At 42.7% G+C, this 21,818-nt stretch overlaps 1 protein-coding gene across 4 annotated transcripts in view; it reads right to left on the bottom strand.

The window, feature by feature from the left end:
* Positions 1-21,818, bottom strand: part of LOC142301371 (proteinase-activated receptor 1-like) — a 68,831-nt gene that overhangs the window by 38,353 nt on the left and 8,660 nt on the right. The window contains exon 2 of one of the 4 annotated variants that reach the window (XM_075342361.1): positions 3,411-3,491. The exons of 2 other annotated variants lie outside the window; for them this stretch is intronic. In XM_075342361.1, the coding sequence (XP_075198476.1) occupies positions 3,411-3,491 (81 nt within the window). Of the gene's footprint in view, positions 1-3,410; positions 3,493-21,818 lie in introns of those variants that run through there. One more of the 4 variants, XM_075342381.1, reaches the window with a different exon arrangement.

Here is a 21,818-nt window from a genome sequence, read left to right on the forward strand (position 1 = left end):
AGGTTGAACGTATAACACTGTGTTAGGGCTTAATTGGGTCACCAATAGTCAATAACATATACCGTAGTATATTCCCAGCAAGACCCTCAATAGTACAAGCATTAGGGTCTCAACTTTCTGCTGGCAGAGTCCAACTGTGATAAAGCTGATTGAGAAATCTTGTCTGTTAAGAGCGTTTTCAAAGAATAGAGGCATTAGTTGGAGAGGGCTATGCATAGAGTAACAGTTTTTACTGATTACAGAAAATTTACTGTATGTTGAAGCTGCTAAATGCTTGAATACTAGACAGGCTCGGTGGGCCGTCTTTTTCACTTAGTTTGATTTCTCTGTGACATATCTCGCTGGTATTAAGAATATTAAAGCTGATGCTTTATCATTTAGTTTTATTTTAGAGTTATGTGACAAAAATCCAGTCAAAATTCTTAGTGAAGGGGTGGTGGTGGGTGCGCTGGGGATTGATCTCCTTTTGAAAGGTCAGGTCAGTGCACTAAAGGGCTTGCCACCTGGCAAGTTATTTGTACCGTCCTCGTTTCATACTGACCTTCTTAATAAAGTGCATGACTCTGTGTTGGCAAGGACATCCTGGTTCCTCTGCTACATGAAGAGCTGTTTACAGGTCCTTTTGGTGGCCGAGTGATCAAAAGGATGTTGCTAAGTATGTTTATAGGTGCAGAGTTTGTGCCTAAAGCCTCTTGCCAGGCCTTGGCGGTGCTTCTTTTGCCTAACAACACTCCATTTCACCCTTGAACTCATTTGTCCATGGATTTTGTCATGAATTTACCTACTTCTGGTGGTAATACGGCATTATGGGTAGTGTTGGACCGTTTCAGCAAGATGATTCACTTGGTTCCTCTACCAAAACTGACAATGGCTAAGAGTTTAGCTATATTGTTTATCTCTCACTTCGTTAAGTTTCAAGGGGTTCCTAAAAACATAATTTCTGATAGAAGGGTTCAGTTTATGGATATGATTTCGTATAGCTTTTGCTCCAGGTTAGGAATTAAGCTTTCATTCTCAGATTATCATCCTGAGAATAATGGTCATAGGGAGAGAATGAACCAAGAATTAGAACAATATTTAAGATGTTTTGTTTCTTCTAATCAAGAGGACTGGGTGAATGTAGTAATGTCTGTCGTAAGTTTGGTTCTGCTCCCTTATCTTGGTAGTTAGCTTGGTTCTGCTTCCATACCTCTTTACTAAGCTCAGTTCTGCTCTCGTATCTCTGTAGTAAGCTCAGTTCTGATCCTGTATCTCTGTAGTAAGCTTGGTTCTGCTTGGTTCCGCTCCCGTATCTCTGTAGTAAGCTCAGTTCTGCTCCTGTCGCGGGCGGGGAGGAGGGTGTCAGCACACCGCGCTCACCCCTTCTGCTCGGGTCCGGCAGCTGCTCCTGGTGGCTCGAGCTGTGGGCCGGATCCCGGGGTTTCTCGAGCGACACTCCTCGCCCATGAGTGAAAGGGGGTGTTTGTTGGGTGTGGGGATTGTTATAGTTCGTGACGCCACCCACGGTTGTGGTGATTGCACCACCGCTGCTCAGTATGGGGGTCCCGGGGATGGTGATGCAAAGCAGCCAGGTGTTGTGTTGCCCCTCCGTGGGTAGGGGCTGGTGATCCCGGGGCCCGGTGATGAGATGTAGAGTGTAGGGCCTGGAGGGCGCAGGGACGCGGGGGCAGCGCTGTGCCTTGCGGCACTATGGTACTCACTCAGCCTGACACACGGACACAGTTTGTACGGTAAACCAACGGCTGGTAGGACGGTCCCACAGACGGCTGCACCTGCACTCCCGGTAGGTGACGGTGATGTCCCTCTTCCTTGCACCTGTGTTGACTGATGGTAGCGGTGGATTCCCTCCGGTTACCCGCTCCCCGGCTACAATCTGGGCCGGAGGAGCTCTACACTTTGCCCGCAGGCGCTGGCCCTGAGAAACTGGTGCCGTGGCGGTGGCGGTGTCTCTCCAATACGGGTTGGGCTGTTGCCTTCAATCGGGACTTGGTTGTTGGGGGATCTGCGTCCCCGTCACTGACGGATTTGGCAAATCTGGCGACTCCTAGCCTTGCCGGGGTCCGAGAGGCCCCTGCCCTGGTGCTGACTGTCCTTCGGAACACTGCTCCAGACCACCGGGCACACAGCCAACGGGGTCCTTCCAGGAACTTCCAAACGGTCCCCCTCCAGACAGTCACCGCCGTTGCTGACCTTGCTGTTCTGGCCCTCACAAAGCTGGACCCTTCAGGCTGTCTTTCTCTTCTGTTACTTTGCTTGCTTTTCCTCCTTTACTACTTTCCTTCCTTCACTTTCACTTAGTTGTTTACTTTTGCCCTGTCTAGACTACTCCTCCACTCCTTCCACTTCCTCCTCCCTGACTAGACTGCCTGGTCTCTTCCTGCCTCCAGAGTTGTGAGCTCCTTGGTGGGCGGAGCCAACCGCCTAGCCCACCCCCTGGTGTGCATCATCAACCCCTGGAGGAAGGCAACAAGGATTTGTGGTTAGCTGTGATGTGCCTACCTGGAGTGTGGGGTGTGGTGGTGTGTGACCTGTGTCCCCTGGCTTGCCCAGGGCGACACACTCCCATATCTCTGTAGTAAGCTCAGTTCTGCTCCCATATCTCTGTAATAAGCTCGATTCTGCTCCCTTATCTCTGTAGTAAGCTCGGTTTTGCACCCTTATTTCTGTAGTAAGCTTGGTTCTGCACCCTTTCTCTGTAATAAGCTCAGTTTTGTTCCTTTATCTCTGTAGTAACCTTGGTTATGCTCCCTTATCTCTGTAGTAAGCTTGGTTCTGCTCCCATATTTCTATAGTAAGATCCTTGCAGTTCCCGTATCCATGTAGTCATCTTGGTTCTGTTGCAGTATCTATGTACGCAGTAAGCGTGGTTCTGTTCCCATATATGTATACCAGCCTGTTCATAAAGTCTGTTACCTCTCCTGCTTTAATGCAGTGGCCAGAAATAAACAGGTCAAAGGTGGGCCGCCGCAACTTGAGAGCTTCTGCCTTATGATTGCCCCCTGGATAAAATGTGTCAGCCAGCCCCTGACATGCGAACTGCACTTGCACAAGCAATGCTGTGCTTAGGTACGCTTGGTGCTCAGCCCTGTGCGAGCCGCTTGTAGTGTTTGACTGGCTCACAGTGCAGGTACCATCAGCACGATTACATGTAGTGTGCAACTCAAAAAATTGTTTGAAAAAGCCTGTCTACCCTCCCCCGGAAGTGATCTTCTTATGGCTGGCTGTTTGTGGGCAGAGACTTAAACTGCCAATCAGTTATTTGTTCCGGGCTTTGGTTCAAACTCGAGCCTGTGAAGGCTCAGCTCATTTGCTGTTGGGAACCGAACCTCCACGGAACCTCTCATCTCTACTTATAATTACAATTCGATTTACGCGTCAGGTAGAATTAGTATTTTAATTTGTCAATTTACCTTTTAGATTTATTCTGCTGTCATTCCAATGAAAAAAATATGATGAAAATAGTCCAAATGAACCATCTAATGGAGCTTCACCTGAAAACACATTAAAGGCAATGAAAAGTTACACAAGGGAAACAATTCAGTTGTCTTAAAAGGGTTTTCCGACAAATTAAATAAATACAATAAATAATACACATATAAATATTAAATGTTTTTCAAAATACTTTTATTAAGCAAAAGGATATATTTTATATTCTGCACTTTGTCAGGATTTTAAAGGAGGCAACTGCCATCAATCACAATCCGTTCTAGATTGGAGAAGAGGTAGGACCCAGCTGCGTAAATAACATCTACTCAAGACATCCATCAGATCAGAGCAGTGTCCTTTTAGGCATGGTGAATGTACATTGTCTGTTGTTCAGTCAACCTGAAGACAGATTAAAGGAGAAGATAAACACCTTTCTTTAGCTGAATAAGAATGAACATTCCTCTCAGTCAGCCTGACAGTTTTAGTGCGTCACAATTCCCTTCCTACTCTTCTAAAATCTGATTGATTAATCTCAGTGAGAGAAACAAAACTATATATTCTTATAGTTGTGATACCTTTTAATCGCTAACTAAAATAAAATAAAATGGTGTTACAAAGCAAGATTTCGAGACTAATTAGGTCTCTTCATCAGGCATCGTATGACAAAATATCTGAAGAAACACAAATACCGTATTTTTCGCTTTATAAATTTTGGGGGAAAGTAGGGTGTGTGTCTTATAATCCGAATATACGGATTATATACTGCAGGGTCCAGGGGAGGTGGGGGCTGCTCTGGAGCCGTGCTGGAGGCTGAGGGAGGCTGGTAGAGGCAGGTGAAAGCTGCGGGCGGCAGCGTTAGATCTCCTGCTCCCGCTCATATAATATGCACAGCCGCTGTCCATCACAGTGGTGCTGAAACCGCACCGTGGTGATGGGCTGGGGGAGCGGCGCATATTATATCTGCCTGTGTTTCCCTTTGATTGCACATGCCCCCCTGTGTTAGCTATGGCCCCCATGCTGCTGCCCATAGTAAAATAAAAAACTCTTTCCTTACCTCCTCCTGCGTATCTCCCCGGTCTCCCTCCTGCTGCTGTGATCAGGCACGCAGAGGTACAGGAGACAGGAGGAGCTCAACCCCACTGAGGGAGACACAATGCAGGACAGTGCTGGAGAAGGTAAGGAAAGAGTTTATTTTACTAAAAGCAGCAGCATGGGGGCGATATCTAACACAGCGTGATGTGTGCCAGCCACAGTGGGCCGTGTGACAGCCACAGTGGGCCATGTGCCAGCCATAGGGGCCATGTGCCAGCCATAGGGGCCATGTGCCAGCCATAGGGGCCATGTGCCAGCCACAGGGGGCCGTGTGCCAGCTAAAGACGACGTGTGCCAGCCATAGGGGACATGTAGCATCACTGGGGGCCGTGTGTCAGCCACAGGGGGCCGTGTGCCAGCCATAGGGGCCATGTGCCAGCCATAGAGGACAAGTGCCAGCAATAGGGGACATGTGGCATCACGGGGGGCTGTGTGCCAGCACAAGGGTGCTATATTCAATATAAGGTGGCCATATCCAGATTAAGCTGGCTAATTTTAGGATGGGGGGCTATGAGGGACATATACCCTATATGATTTGTTAGACGGACACTGGCATTATAAGACGTACCCCATTTATTAAAAAATTCTCTATTCTTTCACCAAATTTGGAGGTGCATCTTATAATCAGGTGCGTCTTATAAAGCGAAAAATACGATATATACACAATCAGAGCAGAGGGATGGCATATATAATCTGAAATCTAGGATAGGCTTCACCGATTTATGGCAACTGCAAATAATGAAATCCTGTCAGAGTGCAGTAGATAAATCATACCTTTTTGCTAAGTTAGAATGATGTTTAATATTTAAATATGTATTTATTTTATTTATTTATTTTATTACATTTTCCTGGAGAACCCCTTTAACAATCAACACCCATAACAGAGCACTAGACAAGAAAACTGTAATTAGCCGTACAGTGAAGGATTTGTCATAAGATTTGATAAAGACTGGATATGTGAGCAGCCAGCAAGTTGATTGCTAGATAGTAGGTATGTATCACAGAGACTGCTGCTTTGAGTGTTATGAATCCCAGAAGAATTTACAAAGTGAGTAACATTTAGTTGCCCAGTCTTATTTAGGGGATTCTAGGTTCCGCAATTTGGGAGTGACTGTAGAGATGTGGTGTGATGGTTACTCTCATACTACATTCCAGGTTGCAGATTTGCTGCACTAAGGCTTTAGGTGGGGCGCTAGTGGAAATTAAAATAGAAAACTAACTTCTGTGTAGGATACAGGAAAAGCTGTGGCCCTGATTCATCAGTAACAATGTTGATCACACTGGTCTTGATGACAGAGTGTGTTTTAATGAGATATGCCTGATTTGTTAAAGGAGTTATTTGGGACTTCTGCTATTTTCTCTTATGCAGCTACGAACGTACAGCAGAAAGCTACTAAATATGTGCCTGTTCTGCCGAGAGCTAATTTCGGACCAATTCTGCTGCTGCATTTGACCTCATGTCAACAAAGTAGCTCCTCTTCCAGGCTCCTCTGTCGACCTAATGCAATGCAGTTAGGTAATGGGAACTGGATGCCAATCAGCATAACATCGGTAGTTATGCCTTGTCAACAAAGCAGAGTGGAAGAGAAGCTTCTCTGCTGACATGATATCACCGTAAGATGCAGAAACGCCACTCTGAGCTGGCAGAACAGGCAGGTAGTTCACAACTACCTGCTGTGAGGCAGTGACAGTTGTCATATATGAAGGTCACTATGTTTCCCCCAAAATGTGCTTGAAGACCTTGTGAGACCTGCTGGAGTATGTTGTAGTTACAATCACTGCTGTGAGTGCAACACAAAATAAAAGAGTGAGAACTTGGTTAAGATATTTGATCAAGTATGTTGTTAGGTAAACCTGTTAGGGCTTTTATTTTTGGAGTGTTCTGTAGGTTTGGCAGTGGGATGGAACTCTCTCTCCAGTCCAGGTCTTGCAACAGGCTCATGTCCGGGGAATTGCTTTTAATCCTGCAGTGCACAGCAAGAGATGTATCACTTGGGATCCAGGCTTCTGGAGCAGCTTATGCTGTGTGAAGCAACACAGGTCAGTATTGAGAAACCTGGAAATTTTAAGCGGATCCCTGCACCCGAGATTCCTACAGCGGTGGAGGATGAGATCGGACATTTATAGGACAGTATATGTGAATCGGCTGCATTCCAGGTTCCCAGGTCTCTAACACTTGTGTGGTGTGAATAAAAGACTGTTGGTGTGGACAAGATCCTGGGTCACTGCCTCACTTGACTGGCTTTATGAAGCCGCTGCCTCACACTGCTTATAAGTTCTTAACCAAGTAAGAAATTAATGCAAAAGTCCCGGATAACCCCTTTAAAAGGAGTGCACCTCTTAATAAATTGGGGCCCGTGCGGAGCTGCCGCCCCACCACCGTGCGGAGCTGCCACCCCACCACCGCGCAGAGCTGCCGCCCCACCACCGTGCGGAGCTGCCGCCCAACCTACACCCCACCTACTGTCTCCTCCCCAAAAACCTATAGAATGTAAGCCTGCAAGGGCAGAGCCCTCCTCCCTCTGTACTAGTCTGTCTATTGTAACTTATATATGTATTCTGTATGTAACCCCCTTCTCATGTACAGCACCATGGAATCAATGGTGCTCTATAAATAAATAATAATAATAATAATAAGTGTCTGACAAGTGGTGGGCACCTCAATGCAGGTCACCACTGGAGTAAGACTGAAGTAAGATTTGTGGTGTAAGCTACGTCAAGGCTCATCATGAATTAGATACCACGCCTCATCCCTCTTCTGCCCTATTTTGGAGAACTTGTCACAACTGGTGTGAGAATGCTAAAGTCCCAAATTTTTGCACAACTCCATGTTATTGCTTTGATCATTCAGAAGCCTATGTGCCGAGAAAAGCTGTAAGGCTGAGTTCTGATATGAAGAATAAACCTCTGCTAGACAATAATTTGCTTCATGTGATCTTTTAAATAGTGACTGTTATATTTGTCATCAATTAAAAGACTTACATATTCAGAATCTACAGTTATCATTTACCAGTTGGTGCTAACTTTCCCAAAGATACTCCAATATAAATGAATAATGAGCTAAACTGATTAAATGATCTCTCCAAAATCACTTTTAAATACTAAGTCAGTGTGAGCCCACAGTTGTCATTAAGAGGATGGAAAAATGCAGCAGATGGTATTTGATGGAAGTATTGAACAGAACATCAGGGCAGAGGTGCATTGGGTGTGGATTTTTAGTTGGAGCCTGTGGCATAAAAGATATGGAGCATGGTCTGTGTGTTAAACTTGTGAAATAAATATGAGGTAGAACTATTGGACCAATAGTAATTTATTTATTATCCTCTGGTCTGTGATGGAAGTTTTTAAAAAGTTTGTTAATGTTATTGCAAAAAGGCCTCTAAGTAACAAGTCAGTTTGTAATTATCTGCAGAACCTTATCAACTACATAAATGGCCTACGATTGGATTTTCCATCACGGAATGTGATATATGCCATATACACTGTGTCCACCCATATCCTGTCCACCGCCATTAACTTGAGAACGGCGGCAGCTATAGGCATAGAAGTGGTGTCTTGGTATAGTAAAGTAGCCATGCGCTACGCAATGAAACCACCTATAGCGCAACCTGGTGGAAAATAACAGAGTTAGCATTTTTATTTCGAAAACGGAACGAGATAGAGAAAAAAAGTGAATTACAAAGTTGTAGGGCATCATCAATTCAATACGAATCGATGCCTTGCATACCGAAATGCTATGATTAGAACGTTTAAAACTTACAAGGCTGTGGACGTGAAGTGATACCTAATGGAGACCTTCCTACAAGTCATTGGGTATGGTGGCTGCGTGGAGTGGCCTCCCCCTCACCTGACCCCATTGGACTTCTTTCTGTGAGGTCACATCAAACAGCAGGTATATGCGACCCCTCCACCAACATTGCAGGACCTACGACGACGTATTACAGATGATTGTGCAAACGTGTCACCTACCATATTGCACAACGTGCAGCAAGATACAGTATGCTATGCAGACTCCAGATGTGCATTTCAGCTGACGATGGCCACTTTGAGCATCAAAGTTAAATGAGCTCCATATGCGTTACCAGCATTCAATGTGTTTGAGGGGTCATGGGTTTCATATCATAGCATTTCTATATGAAAGGTGTCGATTTGTATTGAATTGATGATGCCCTTTAACTTTGTAATTCACTTTTTTTCTCTATCTCGTTCCGTTTTCGAGATAAAAATGCTAACTCTGTTGTTTTCCACCAGGTGGCGCTATAGGTGGTTTCATTGTGTAGTGCATGGATACTTTACTATACCTAGACAACACTTCTATGCCTATAGCTGCCGCCGTTCTGAAGTTAATGGCGGTGGACAGGATATGGGTGGACACACTGTATGTTGTCACTGGAGTGGAGAAAAAAGGTCTTTTCCACTTATTATGCCTCACATAACATCATGACGTGTGTCACAGGGACTAGTAAGCCCAAGAGTTGCAAATGATGCTGGGCCTAGAATGCAGAAAAAAAAACAATACCCATGTCTGGCTGCCAGGGAGGGCCAAACTGGATGCTGGTTTCAGGCCACTCTTTTGCGTTCAACCAATTAAGGAATTATATTTTTTTCACAGTTTCCTTGGTTGTGGAGTCCAAGAGGAATATGTATCAGGTGCCCTCCCTATAATTTGGTGCTGACAATACATGTACACTGCACTATATCTGAGAACAATGCTACTAAACAGCCAACGAGTTAATGAACTTACTTGCTTCCAATCAGATGGTTTATAGACCTTTTAGAGATCAGTTGACTGCCACTAACATCCAGTCACATGCACTGCAGATGCACACTGTCTCCCAAATCTGCACATCCTTTTCCCTGCCTCTCCATGCTCTCTTACCTGATTCTCTAAGAGAAGACGTTCCCTGTATTTTTATTGATTTTCTGGAGGTTTTGGGCAGGTTTGGAGAGCCACAGGAGATTAGCTTCTCGGACTCCATTAGTTCTCCCATTACTCTAGGGAGCCATCTCCACAATCCAAGACAGTGTGTAATTATGAAGAAATGCACATTTTCACATTAGCTAAAATTAGTATTAACTTGTTACTCACCGCTTTTCTTCATTCTATTATTTTTCCAATAAAAATAACATTATCATTTTAAAAAAAACATAATGGAGCTTCATCTGAAAAAATATTGAAAGGCAATCAAAATGTCCAAATTGTACAGTACATCAGTGGTTCTCTTTTTCCTGATGAAGGAGTCAGTTAGACTCTGAAACGTGTAGAAAAATAAAAATCACTAAGATTAACCTTTGGATTCATCTCCTGTTTATCTCCACAGCAGCACGGTTAACCCTTTCCTCCCCCTTGCTATTATCTTTCCATGCTTATAAGCACATTTATTTGCTTAACCCCTTCAGCCCCCGGGCACTTTCCGTTTTTGCGTTTTTGTTTTTTGCTCCCCTTCTTCCGAGAGGCGTAACTTTTTTATTTTTCCATCAATCTTGCCATATGAGGGCTTGTTTTTTGCGGGACGAGTTGTACTTTTAAATGAAACCATAAGTTTTGCCATATAGTGAACTGGAAAATGGCAAAAAAATTCCAAGTGCGGAAAAATTGCAAAAAAAGTGGGATTGTACAATAGTTTTTGGGATATTTTATTCACCGTGTTCACTATATGGTAAAATTGATGTGTGGGTATGATGCCTCAGGACGGTGCGAGTTTATAGACACCAAACATGTATAGGCTTACTTGTATCTAAGGGGTTAAAAAAATTTCACAAGCTTGTCCGAAAAACGTGGCACACGTTTTGCGCCATTTTCCAAAACCCGTAGCGTTCTCATTTTTCAGGATCTGAGGCTCAGTGATGGCTTATTTTTTGCGTCTTGACCTGACGTTCTTAACGGTACCATTTTTGCGCAGATGCTACATTTTGATCGCCTGTTATTGCATTTTGCGCAAAATTTGCGGCGACCAAAAAACGTAATTTTGGTGTTTGGAATTTTTTTGCCGCTACGCCGTTTACTGATCAGATTCATTGATTTTATATTTTGATAGATCGGGCATTTCTGAACGCGGCGATACCAAATATGTGTGTATTTTTTATTTTTTTAACCCTTTAATTTTTCAGTGGGGTGAAAGGGGGGTGATTTGAACTTTTAGGTTTTTTTATTTTTTTTTTAATTTTTTAAAACTTTTTTTTTTACTTTTTTTTTTATTTTACTAGTCCCCCTAGGGTGCTATTGCGATCAGCAATCCGATCGCTCTGCACTATCTGCAGATCTCAGCTACAGAGCTGAGAACTGCAGATTTGCTGCTTCACTTTCAATGCCGGCTGTATTCCGGCATTGAGAGGAAGTGACTCATGTTAGCCACAGGCGTCATCACATGACCCTGTGCTACCATGGCAACCGCCGAAAGTCACGTGATCATGTCACGTGACTTCCGGCGGGGGCGGGGTAAGTCACTGTCATGGCGGCGCCCATATACATATCGCTGCCAAGACTTTGGCAGCGAAATGTAAGGGGTTAATGGCCGCGGGTGGAAGCGATTCCACCCGCAGCTGGCAGGCACACATATCAGCTGTTGATAACAGCTGATATGTGCGCGTCTCGCCGCCGCCTGCCGGCGGCAGGGGGCGGGGCTTACCGGAACACGATCCATGACGTATCTAGTACGTCATGGGTCGTTAAGGGGTTAACTTGACACACCACCAGCCAAATAACATTAACTCTAACAGGTCATTACCTGAGGCTTCTGTGGTAACTTAACCCTCTCTCCAATACACCCTGTAAAGCTTAACATGAAATACGCTTTCCCTCTCACTCTATCAACCAAGGCTGGGCTGGAAACACCAGATTGTCTTGCAACTTATATCTGTTCTCAAGACGAGATTGCGCAGAACCACCTTAATGAACCCTAACCTCAGGTACCAAACTCTTGCTGAGCATAGTGACAATATATCTCCTGGACCTCTCTCCAGTTGAGTCACCCTATTCCTCTTTACCAGACGTTTCGATTCAAAAGTGATCCCGGCTTCCACAACCAGGATTCTGTGCACTCCTACTTCCGACCATGGTAGCACAGTTCTAGACTATAATACACACAGAACTGACCAAAATGTTGGATAATCTAAGGAACTTTCCAAAGAAATAAGAGAGCTGGGTTCCCGTACCTCCAACTTTGCAGAAAATGGACTCTACCACTGCAGCCCTCATCACCCATGAAAAAGAGATGGCGATGCTCCACAAAGAAATCTACTACTTTAACAAACTGCAAGACTGAAAATTGTGCTCACAGGACCAATATCTGCATCAGAGGCCTAACCTACAGCTCTATTTCATGAATTCCTACTGGGTCTCCCCATCAAACGCCAAGCGATGGGCCTTATCCATAAACTGTGATCAAACACAAATCCAATGACCCACCTTGGGACATTATCAGCAAACGTAATTTCTACAAAACAAAAGAACAAATCCTACAGGTGGCTCGGTATTCCTCACCTCTGAAATTCCTAAATTTGCAGAGCCCCTAAGTGCCAGAATAGATGAAATCCCCTCAAGTGACAATATTTTGGAAATTACACCTCTCTGGGAATTCATCTACAGGTGTAGTGACAATTTAGTCTCTAGCAAACATCCATAGTGTCAAATGCAGTGAATGTTGCTGAATTAAAAATTGCAAATAAGTCTTTGTTGTGCCCAGTACATTTTAGTGCACACACATTGTGCCCAGCTCGTGCTTTTGTAAACCTGCATCCCACCCATACATTTAAGAGGGCTCTCCTCACTACAGCAATGCCAAACATGTGGATGCTAAGTGTGGATTAGGCACATTGTGGGGCTCAGAAGTGAGGGTGGCATTTGGATTTGGGAGCGCAGATTTTGCTTTATTTCTTTGGGACTTTTGATGTGGAACTTTTGACAGTGACAGGGGAGCTGTTGTCATGGTGAATTGTGGTCAAGATAATGACACTCCTCTGGTACTTGACCACCATCATGTAGCTACATTGGGCTCTACTCTCTCCCTTTCTCAGCGGTAGCCTAACTAGTGGCTTAGGGAGGCCTCGCTGATTCTTTTAGTACGGTGCCACATGCAACAGTACCTCTGATAGAGAGGATCTTGAAGAGTGCGATGTTGGTGTAGATCTTATCTACTTAATGGTAGTAAACCTGATCCAGCAGTGGGTGCACTAATTCCCACACAATTTTCCCACTTCCAATGATTCATGGGGGGTCAATCTGGGTGTCCCACTCTACGTCAACGCTAAATCTAAGGGTTTACCCTGACAGGATTGCCATCAGGGCATTACAACCCTTACTGGTGTATGGGATCCGGTGAAAAGGGGGGCTCGGCCCGGTGAAATTATTTAGCTTTATTAAACCCTTGGCCGGAACCCCTCTTCTCTGGGCCCCAGTCACAGCTGCAAAAGAGGGACTTGGCTGTGTCGCTTCAGCCACTACACACGACTAATTTACATGTGAAGCTCCTCAGGTGCATTGCCTGCAAATGAGCCATGTGGTAGAGCCAGGGGCAGTAGGGCAGAGCATGGTGCGTTATTCCATGGCCTAGCATGCAGCAGTGTGATGAGGTCATCACCCTGCGATCACATCACACTGCTGTAGGTAACGCAGAGCCGAGCGAGGATGCGGCAGACATTGGGAAAAGGTAAGCACTTCATCAGCTGAAGACAGGGACAGGAAGATCATAGGGGTTGCGGGTGTAACGTAGAGGAGGGGCTCAGAAAGGAGACATATACACAAGGAGGAGAACATAATCAGTATATCATGAAGGGGACAAAAACCTGGATAGTGTCATACAGTTGAAACCAGAAATTTACATAGCAAAATTATTTATATTTGCTAAATGCCAGGATAATGAGAGAGAAAATGTTCTAAGGCATTTTTATTACTTTCTGCAAAGTCAAAAGTTTACATATATTTCATTAGTATTTGGTCCCATTTCACTTAAGCTGTATGACTTGGGTCAAACATTTTGGATATCCTTCCACAAGCTTCTCATAATAGTTGGTACAACTTTGGATCCATTCCTTCTGACAGAACTGATGTAGCTGAGCCATGTTTGTAGGTTGCTTTGCTTGCACCTGATTTTTCAGCTTTGCTCATAAATTTTTCATAGGATTAAGATCAGGGCTTTAAGATGGCCACTCCAAAACATTGACTTTATTATCCTTAAGCCACTTTGTAACCAGTTTGCCAGTATGCATTGGGTCATTGTCCATTTGGATGACCCATTTCCGCCCAAGCTTTAAGTTCCTGGCTGATGTCTTGTGATGTTGCTTCAGTATTGCCATATAATCTTCTTGCCTCATGATACCACAAGACCCTCCTGCAGCAAAACAACCCCACAACATGATGCTGCCACTCCCGTGTTTCACAGTTGGGATGGTGTTCTAAGGCTTCAAAGCTTCTCCCTTTTTCCTACAAACATAACGATGGTCATTATGTCCAAACAGGTCAATTTTAGTTTCGTCAGACCACTGGACATGTCTCCAAAAATTAAAACCTTTGTTCCTGTGTGCATTTGCAAACATTAATCTGGCTTTTTTTGTTTCTTTTGGAGTAATGGCTTTTTCCTGGCAGAGTGACCTTTCGGTCCATGTTGATACAGTACCCATTTCACTGTGGATAATGACACAATCTTACCAGCTTCCGCCCGCATCTTCTCAAGCTCTTTTGCTTTTGTTCTTGGGCTGATATGCACATGTCTGACCAAAGCATGTTCATCTCTGGTACACAGAACCCATCTTCTTCCTGAGCGGTATGATGGCTGGATATGCCGATCTTGTTTATACTTGCTTGTAATTGTTTGTACAGATGAATGAGGCATCTTCGGGTATCTGGAAATTGCACCCAAAGATGGACCAGACTTGTGCAAGCCCACAATTTTCTTCCTAAGCTCTTGGCTGATTTCTTTTGACTTTCCCATGATGCTACACGAAGAAGCAGTGTGTTTCAGGTGTGCATTAAAATACATCTACAGGTGTTGTCTTTAATTATCTCAGACATTGCCAAGAAACCTATCAGAAGCTTTCAAAGACATGACATCATCATATGGGCTGTCCCACATTGTTTAAACCTTGTAAAGCTGTAGGGGAAAAAAGCACAATAGGGTCTTACCCGGTATGAGGGTAGAGAGACAGAAAGAGACACACTCACCTGGTAGGGTTGTGCCGGTCACAACACCCTGTGGTCGCATGTGAGTGATTACAGTGGTTTAGCAGCGGCCCCGGGGAGCAGTTAATAAATAAAATGGAATGAAACCGGTTTAAATGCCGCGCTAGAAACCAGAGATGCTGTAGATAAAAAGATTTTCTTTATTTCATAATTCTACGCGTTTCAAAGGCATCTCCGCCTCCTTCTTCAGGAACAAAAATCATAATACAAATATGGCCAACAGAACCTATATATAGGGAAACAGGTAGCCATGTATGCATTCAGAAAGTGAACAGCCGATATGACTCAGAGCCAATGACTCAGAGCCACATGGAGAAGGGAAAAAAACAAAACACAATGAATCATCAAGAATGAACAGAAAGAAATCCTCTGTGAGAAACCTTAATATGTCCAAGGAGAACAATAAATAAACCAGTGAATTAAATGATGAAAAAACATAAAAACAATTTTTGTGTGTTATTTGGTAAAGAGAAATTGTATAGAAAAATAGGGGGGGGGGGGCGAGAAAAAATGAATGAAAAACACAGTACAGATGGTGTGCGAACCCAGAAAGTGTAAGTGATGGCACTGCTTCCAGAACCAGTGTGCTATATGGAAGTTCAATTTACCATGAGTTTCTACTCAGAGACAAGTGAACAAAAAGGATATGCAATTAATGTAAAAGAAGAAAAGCAAAAACGAGTGACTACTTTATTAAAAGGGAATGAATGTCTCTTTAGTGTTTTTGCACGTATAAAAAGACATGTCTAAATGTCAAAGGATCAGAAAAGTATATTTCTTTGGGACATAAAAATTATTGTAGATATATACTGTATATATATTTCACTAGATGGTGTCTTTAATAATAAGGGGTCGCTGAACTATTGATAGAAAAATTACTAGTGCAAGAAACACACTTCGCTATGGAGCGGTGCCACAAGAAGAGGAAAAAGCTGCCAAAGCGCATGCGTGGGAAAGGTGACAAGAGTTTAATAGACCCAAAGGTAATGAAAGTTCCCAACCGTGGGAAAATATCTCCATACGCCTGCGCTAAGCAGGCAGAGAAAAAGGAGCGGTTCCCTGAAAAGAGAGAGACTGCTAAGGCGCGTGCGTGATGAAAATATATGAATACTAGATACTGAAAGGTAGCAAAAGTTCATACCTGTGGGAACTAAGCTTAGTGCGCCTATGTTAAGCAATCAAAAAGGGAACTGCTTTATTTTGGTGATAAAACATGAGAAAATAAATGTGAAAAATATATATAAGAATGTATAAAAATGTGTAAAAATGTGTGTAAGAAACGGGGGCTGGAGGAATTCAAGGGATCAATAAAAACGCGGTAGAAGCATATGTTAAAAATATTAAAAATATTAAAAACATTTACCCATAAATATATGTAGGGCTACCATAGGAGATATTATATTATAAATAATAATAAAATATTAATATAATGCTAATATAACAACACATGAATAGAATGAGAAGAAGGGAGGGGGAATATAAAAATATATCAATAAATATAAATATATGCATACAAATATTATTTAGCAGTAGTCGGAATATCATTATAGGGAAATAGGAACAATTGGGATTGATAAACTGAGAGCAGCAGGAGATAAAAAATAAATAAATATAAATATATACATAAAAATATTTAGCAGTAGTCAGAATATTATTATAGGGAACCAGGAACAATTGGGATTGATATACTGAGAGCGGCAGGAGATAAAAACCAAATCAATAAAACAAATCAGTGACCTCATTCAGACCTAGAGGTTTTAGTGTATTTAGTTTATGGATCCAGAAAGTTTCCTTTCTGCTTAGGGTCTCCATTCTATTGGGGGCATCGATGGCTACCTGTTCTATAGGTGTAATGTTAAAAACCATCTCTTTATTATGCTTCAAAGCACAATGTTTAGAGAGACCGTGTAACATATAGCCTATTTTCACATTGTGCCTCTGGGAATTCAGTCTGTTGTGGAGGGATTGGCTAGTCCTCCCTACGTACTGCTTGCCACATACACAGTCCACCAGGTATATTACAAAGTCTGACTGGCATGTGAGCCAGCTTTTTATGGGGAAATTCTCTGAACCCCCCTGGGAGCAAAATGTGGTCCTTTTATGACAAATGCTCTTACAGCACAGGCAGTTTTTAGATCCACATTTATAAGAGCCAGTTGTACAACCTATGCCTTTCTTCTTAGCCTGGGGTGCCCTCAATCTACTGGGGGCTAAAATATTTTTACTAGTCGGTGCCCTCCTGAAGGTGATCCCAGGGCGACTGTGTAGCATGCCTTTGAGTATGGGGTCCCTTAATAAAATCCCCCAATGTCTAAAGAAAATATTCCTAATGATATTGTTATCACTGCTACAGTGCCTACAAGTAGTATTCAACCCCCTGCAGATTTAGCAGGTTTACACATTCGGAATTAACTTGGCATTGTGACATTTGGACTGTAGATCAGCCTGGAAGTGTGAAATGCACTGCAGCAAAAAATAATGTTTTCTCTTTTTTTATTTTTTTTTTTAAATTGTGAAAAGTTTATTCAGAGGGTCATTTATTATTCAACCCCTCAAACCACCAGAATTCTGTTTGGTCCCCCTAAAGTATTAAGAAGTATTTCAGGCACAAAGAACAATGAGCTTCACATATTTGGAATAATTATCTCTTTTTCCAGCCTTTTCTGACTAATTAAGACCCTCCACAAACTTGTGAACAGCACTCATACTTGGTCAACATGGGAAAGACAAAGGAGCATTCCAAGGCCATCAGAGACAAGATCGTGGAGGGTCACAAGGCTGGCAAGGGGTACAAAACCCTTTCCAAGGAGTTGGGCCTACCTGTCTCCACTGTTGGGAGCATCATCCGGAAGTGGAAGGCTTATGGAACTACTGTTAGCCTTCCACGGCCTGGACAGCCTTTGAAAGTTTCCACCTGTGCCGAGGCCAGGCTTGTCCGAAGAGTCAAGGCTAACCCAAGGACAACAAGGAAGGAGCTCCGGGAAGATCTCATGGCAGTGGGGACATTGGTTTCAGTCAATACCATAAGTAATGTACTCCACCGCAATGGTCTCCGTTCCAGACGATCCCGTAAGGTACCTTTACTTTCAAAGCGTCATGTCAAGGCTCGTCTACAGTTTGCTCATGATCACTTGGAGGACTCTGAGACAGACTGGTTCAAGGTTCTCTGGTCTGATGAGACCAAGATCGAGATCTTTGGTGCCAACCACACACGTGACGTTTGGAGACTGGATGGCACTGCATACAACCCCAAGAATACCATCCCTACAGTCAAGCATGGTGGTGGCAGCATCATGCTGTGGGGCTGTTTCTCAGCCAAGGGGCCTGCAATCTGGTCCGCATCCATGGGAAGATGGATAGCACGGCCTACCTGGAGATTTTGGCCAAGAACCTCCGCTCCTCCATCAAGGATCTTAAGATGGGTCGTCATTTAATCTTCCAACAAGACAACGACCCAAAGCACACAGCCAAGAAAACCAAGGCCTGGTTCAAGAGGGAAAAAATCAAGGTGTTGCAGTGGCCTAGTCAGTCTCCTGACCTTAACCCAATTGAAAACTTGTGGATGGAGCTCAAGATTAAAGTCCACATGAGACACCCAAAGAACCTAGATAACTCTGAGAAGATCTGCATGGAGGAGTGGGCCAAGATAACTCCAGAGACCTGTGCCGGCCTGATCAGGTCTTATAAAAGACGATTATTAGCTGTAATTGCAAACAAGGGTTATTCTACAAAATATTAAATCCACAAGGTAGAGATGAACAGGTCGCACTCCAATGGTCAAATAAGGAATTTCTTTTATTCCACGATCACATCAGGGTACAGGTAGTGAGGGAGGATGAGGGTGTGCCACGTCGGACGACGGCACTGGACCCGTAGAAGCAAGGTTACTTGCGAAACGGCTGCCGTCGTCCGACGTGGCACACCCTCATCCTCCCTCACTACCTGTACCCTGATGTGATCGTGGAATAAAAGAAATTCCTTATTTGACCATTGGAGTGCGACCTGTTCATCTCTACCTTGTGGATCTTGTATCGTCTTTGCTTTGGGACACGCACCCAGGTCTCCACCTGCACGGAAGCGCAGCTTTGTCAGCCTCAAAGGGGATCAGCGGTGCCCGGTATCCTCCACCCAGCTTTCTACAAAATATTAAACCTAGGGGTTGAATAATAATTGACCCACACTTTTATGTTGAAAATTTATTAAAATTTAACTGAGCAACATAACTTGTTGGTTTGTAAGATTTATGCATCTGTTAATAAATCCTGCTCTTGTTTGAAGTTTGCAGGCTCTAACTTATTTGCATCTTATCAAACCTGCTAAATCTGCAGGGTGTTGAATACTACTTGTAGGCACTGTATATGTAGTGATGAAGTTGATGGAAAAATCATTTTTTCTCTCAGCAACATCAATCCCTTCAGTATCCATAGGGGATGGAGCTTTTTTCGGCTTTAACAAATCTGCCAAATAAGCAGAACAACCCTAAGTGATGGTGGATATGGTTATGAATTCAAATATCCATATCCACCATCACTTAGGGTTGTTCTGCTTATCACACTTTCTGGAAAGTGATAGCAGAATCCCATTTGCTCAGAAAAAAATCCTGTTTGAGGGAATGAGCTTTATCCTCAATAATAATTATTTTACATTTGATGGCAGGTTGTATCATCAGTGCCTTGGCACAGCCATGGGCTCTAAGGCTGCATGCTTGTATGCAAATTTATTCATGGGGGTTTTTGAGCTACTATACATAGAAAATGGGCTTTATGACAGTGGTATCATAATTTATAAGCGGTTCATTGATGATTTGTTCCTTATTTGGGACAGTGAGCATGCTGATTTAGAATCCTTCCTTGACAACTTAAATAATAATGATTGGGGTCTGAAATTTGCACCTACTATACATAAAAATGAGATACATTTTCTAGATCTCACTATATTTCATAAAGATCACGAAATCCTCACAAAAACATTCTTTAAGAGGGTGGACGCTAATAGTTATATCCACAACCAGAGTGAACATTATGTTAAGTGGTTACATAACATCCCCATAAATCAGTATAAGCGCATCAGGAGGAATTGCTCCCTGGATGCTGATTTTAGAGAACAGGTTGAGATACTGAGGGATCGCTTTATAGAAAAGGACTTCCCTAAATCATTGATGAAGAAGGCCTATCAGGAAACAGTCAAATTGAAGCAAACAGATTTGTTAAAGCCGAAAAAAGCTCCATCCCCTATGGATACTGAAGGGATTGATGTTTCTGAGAGAAAAAATGATTTTTCCATCAACTTCATCACTACATATAGCAGTGATAACAATATCATTAGGAATATTTTCTCTAGACATTGGGGGATTTTATTAAGGGACCCCATACTCAAAGGCATGCTACACAGTCGCCCTGGGATCACCTTCAGGAGGGCACCGACTATTAAAAATATTTTAGCCCCCAGTAGATTGAGGGCACCCCAGGCTAAGAAGAAAGGCATAGGTTATGCAACTGGCTCTTATAAATGTGGATCTAAAAACTGCCTGTGCTGTAAGAGCATTTGTCATAAAAGGACCACATTTTGCTCCCAGGGGGGTTCAGAGAATTTCCCCATAAAAAGGCGGCTCACATGCCAGTCAGACTTTGTAATATACCTGGTGGACTGTGTATGTGGCAAGCAGTACGTAGGGAGGACTAGCCAATCCCTCCACAACAGACTGAATTCCCAGAGGCACAATGTGAAAATAGGCTATATGTTACACGGTCTCTCTAAACATTGTGCTTTGAAGCATAATAAAGAGATGGTTTTTAACATTACACCTATAGAACAGGTAGCCATCGATGCCCCCAATAGAATGGAGACCCTAGCAGAAAGGAAACTTTCTGGATCCATAAACTAAATACACTAAAACCTCTAGGTCTGAATGAGGTCACTGATTTGTTTTATTGATTTGGTTTTTATCTCCTGTCGCTCTCAGTATATCAATCCCAATTGTTCCTGGTTCCCTATAATAATATTCTGACTACTGCTAAATATTTTTATGTATATATTTATATTTATTTATTTTTTATCTCCTGCTGCTCTCAGTTTATCAATCCCAATTGTTCCTATTTCCCTATAATGATATTCCGACTACTGCTAAATAATATTTGTATGCATATATTTATATTTATTGATATATTTTTATATTCCCCCTCCCTTCTTCTCATTCTATTCATGTGTTGTTATATTAGCATTATTATTAATATTTTATTATTATTTATAATATAATATCTCCTATGGTAGCCCTACATATATTTATGGGTAAATGATTTTAATATTTTTAATATTTTTAACATATGCTTCTACCGCGTTTTTATTGATCCCTTGAATTCCTCCAGCCCCCGTTTCTTACACACATTTTTACACATTTTTATACATTCTTATATATATTTTTCACATTTATTTTCTCATGTTTTATCACCAAAATAAAGCAGTTCCCTTTTTGACTGCTTAACGTAGGCGCACTAAGCTTAGTTCCCACGGGTATGAACTTTTGCTACCATTCAGTATCTAGTATTCATATATTTTCATCATGCACGCGCCTTAGAAGTCTCTCTCTTTTCAGGGAACCGCTCCTTTTTCTCTGCCTGCTTAGCGCAGGCGTATGGAGATATTTTCCCACGGTTGTGAACTTTCATTACCTTCGGGTCTATTAAACTCTTGTCACCTTTCCCACGCATGCGCTTTGGCAGCTTTTTCCTCTTCTTGTGGAACCGCTCTATAGCCAAGTGTGTTTCTTGCGCTAGTAATTTTTCTATCAATAGTTCAGCGACCCCTTATTATTAAAGACACCATCTAGTGAAATATATATATATATATCTACAATAATTTTTATGTCCCAAAGAAATATACTTTTCTGATCCTTTGACATGTAGACATGTCTTTTTATACGTGCAAAAACACTAAAGAGACATTCATTCCCTTTTAATAAAGTAGTCACTCGTTTTTGCTTTTCTTCTTTTACATTAATTGCATATCCTTTTTGTTCACTTGTCTCTGAGTAGAAATTCATTGTAAATTGAACTTCCATATAGCACACTGGTTCTGGAAGCAGTGCCATCACTTACACTTTCTGGGTTCGCACACCATCTGTACT

This window comes from Anomaloglossus baeobatrachus, chromosome 1 (assembly GCF_048569485.1).
Source record: "Anomaloglossus baeobatrachus isolate aAnoBae1 chromosome 1, aAnoBae1.hap1, whole genome shotgun sequence".
Lineage (NCBI taxonomy): Eukaryota > Metazoa > Chordata > Amphibia > Anura > Aromobatidae > Anomaloglossus > Anomaloglossus baeobatrachus.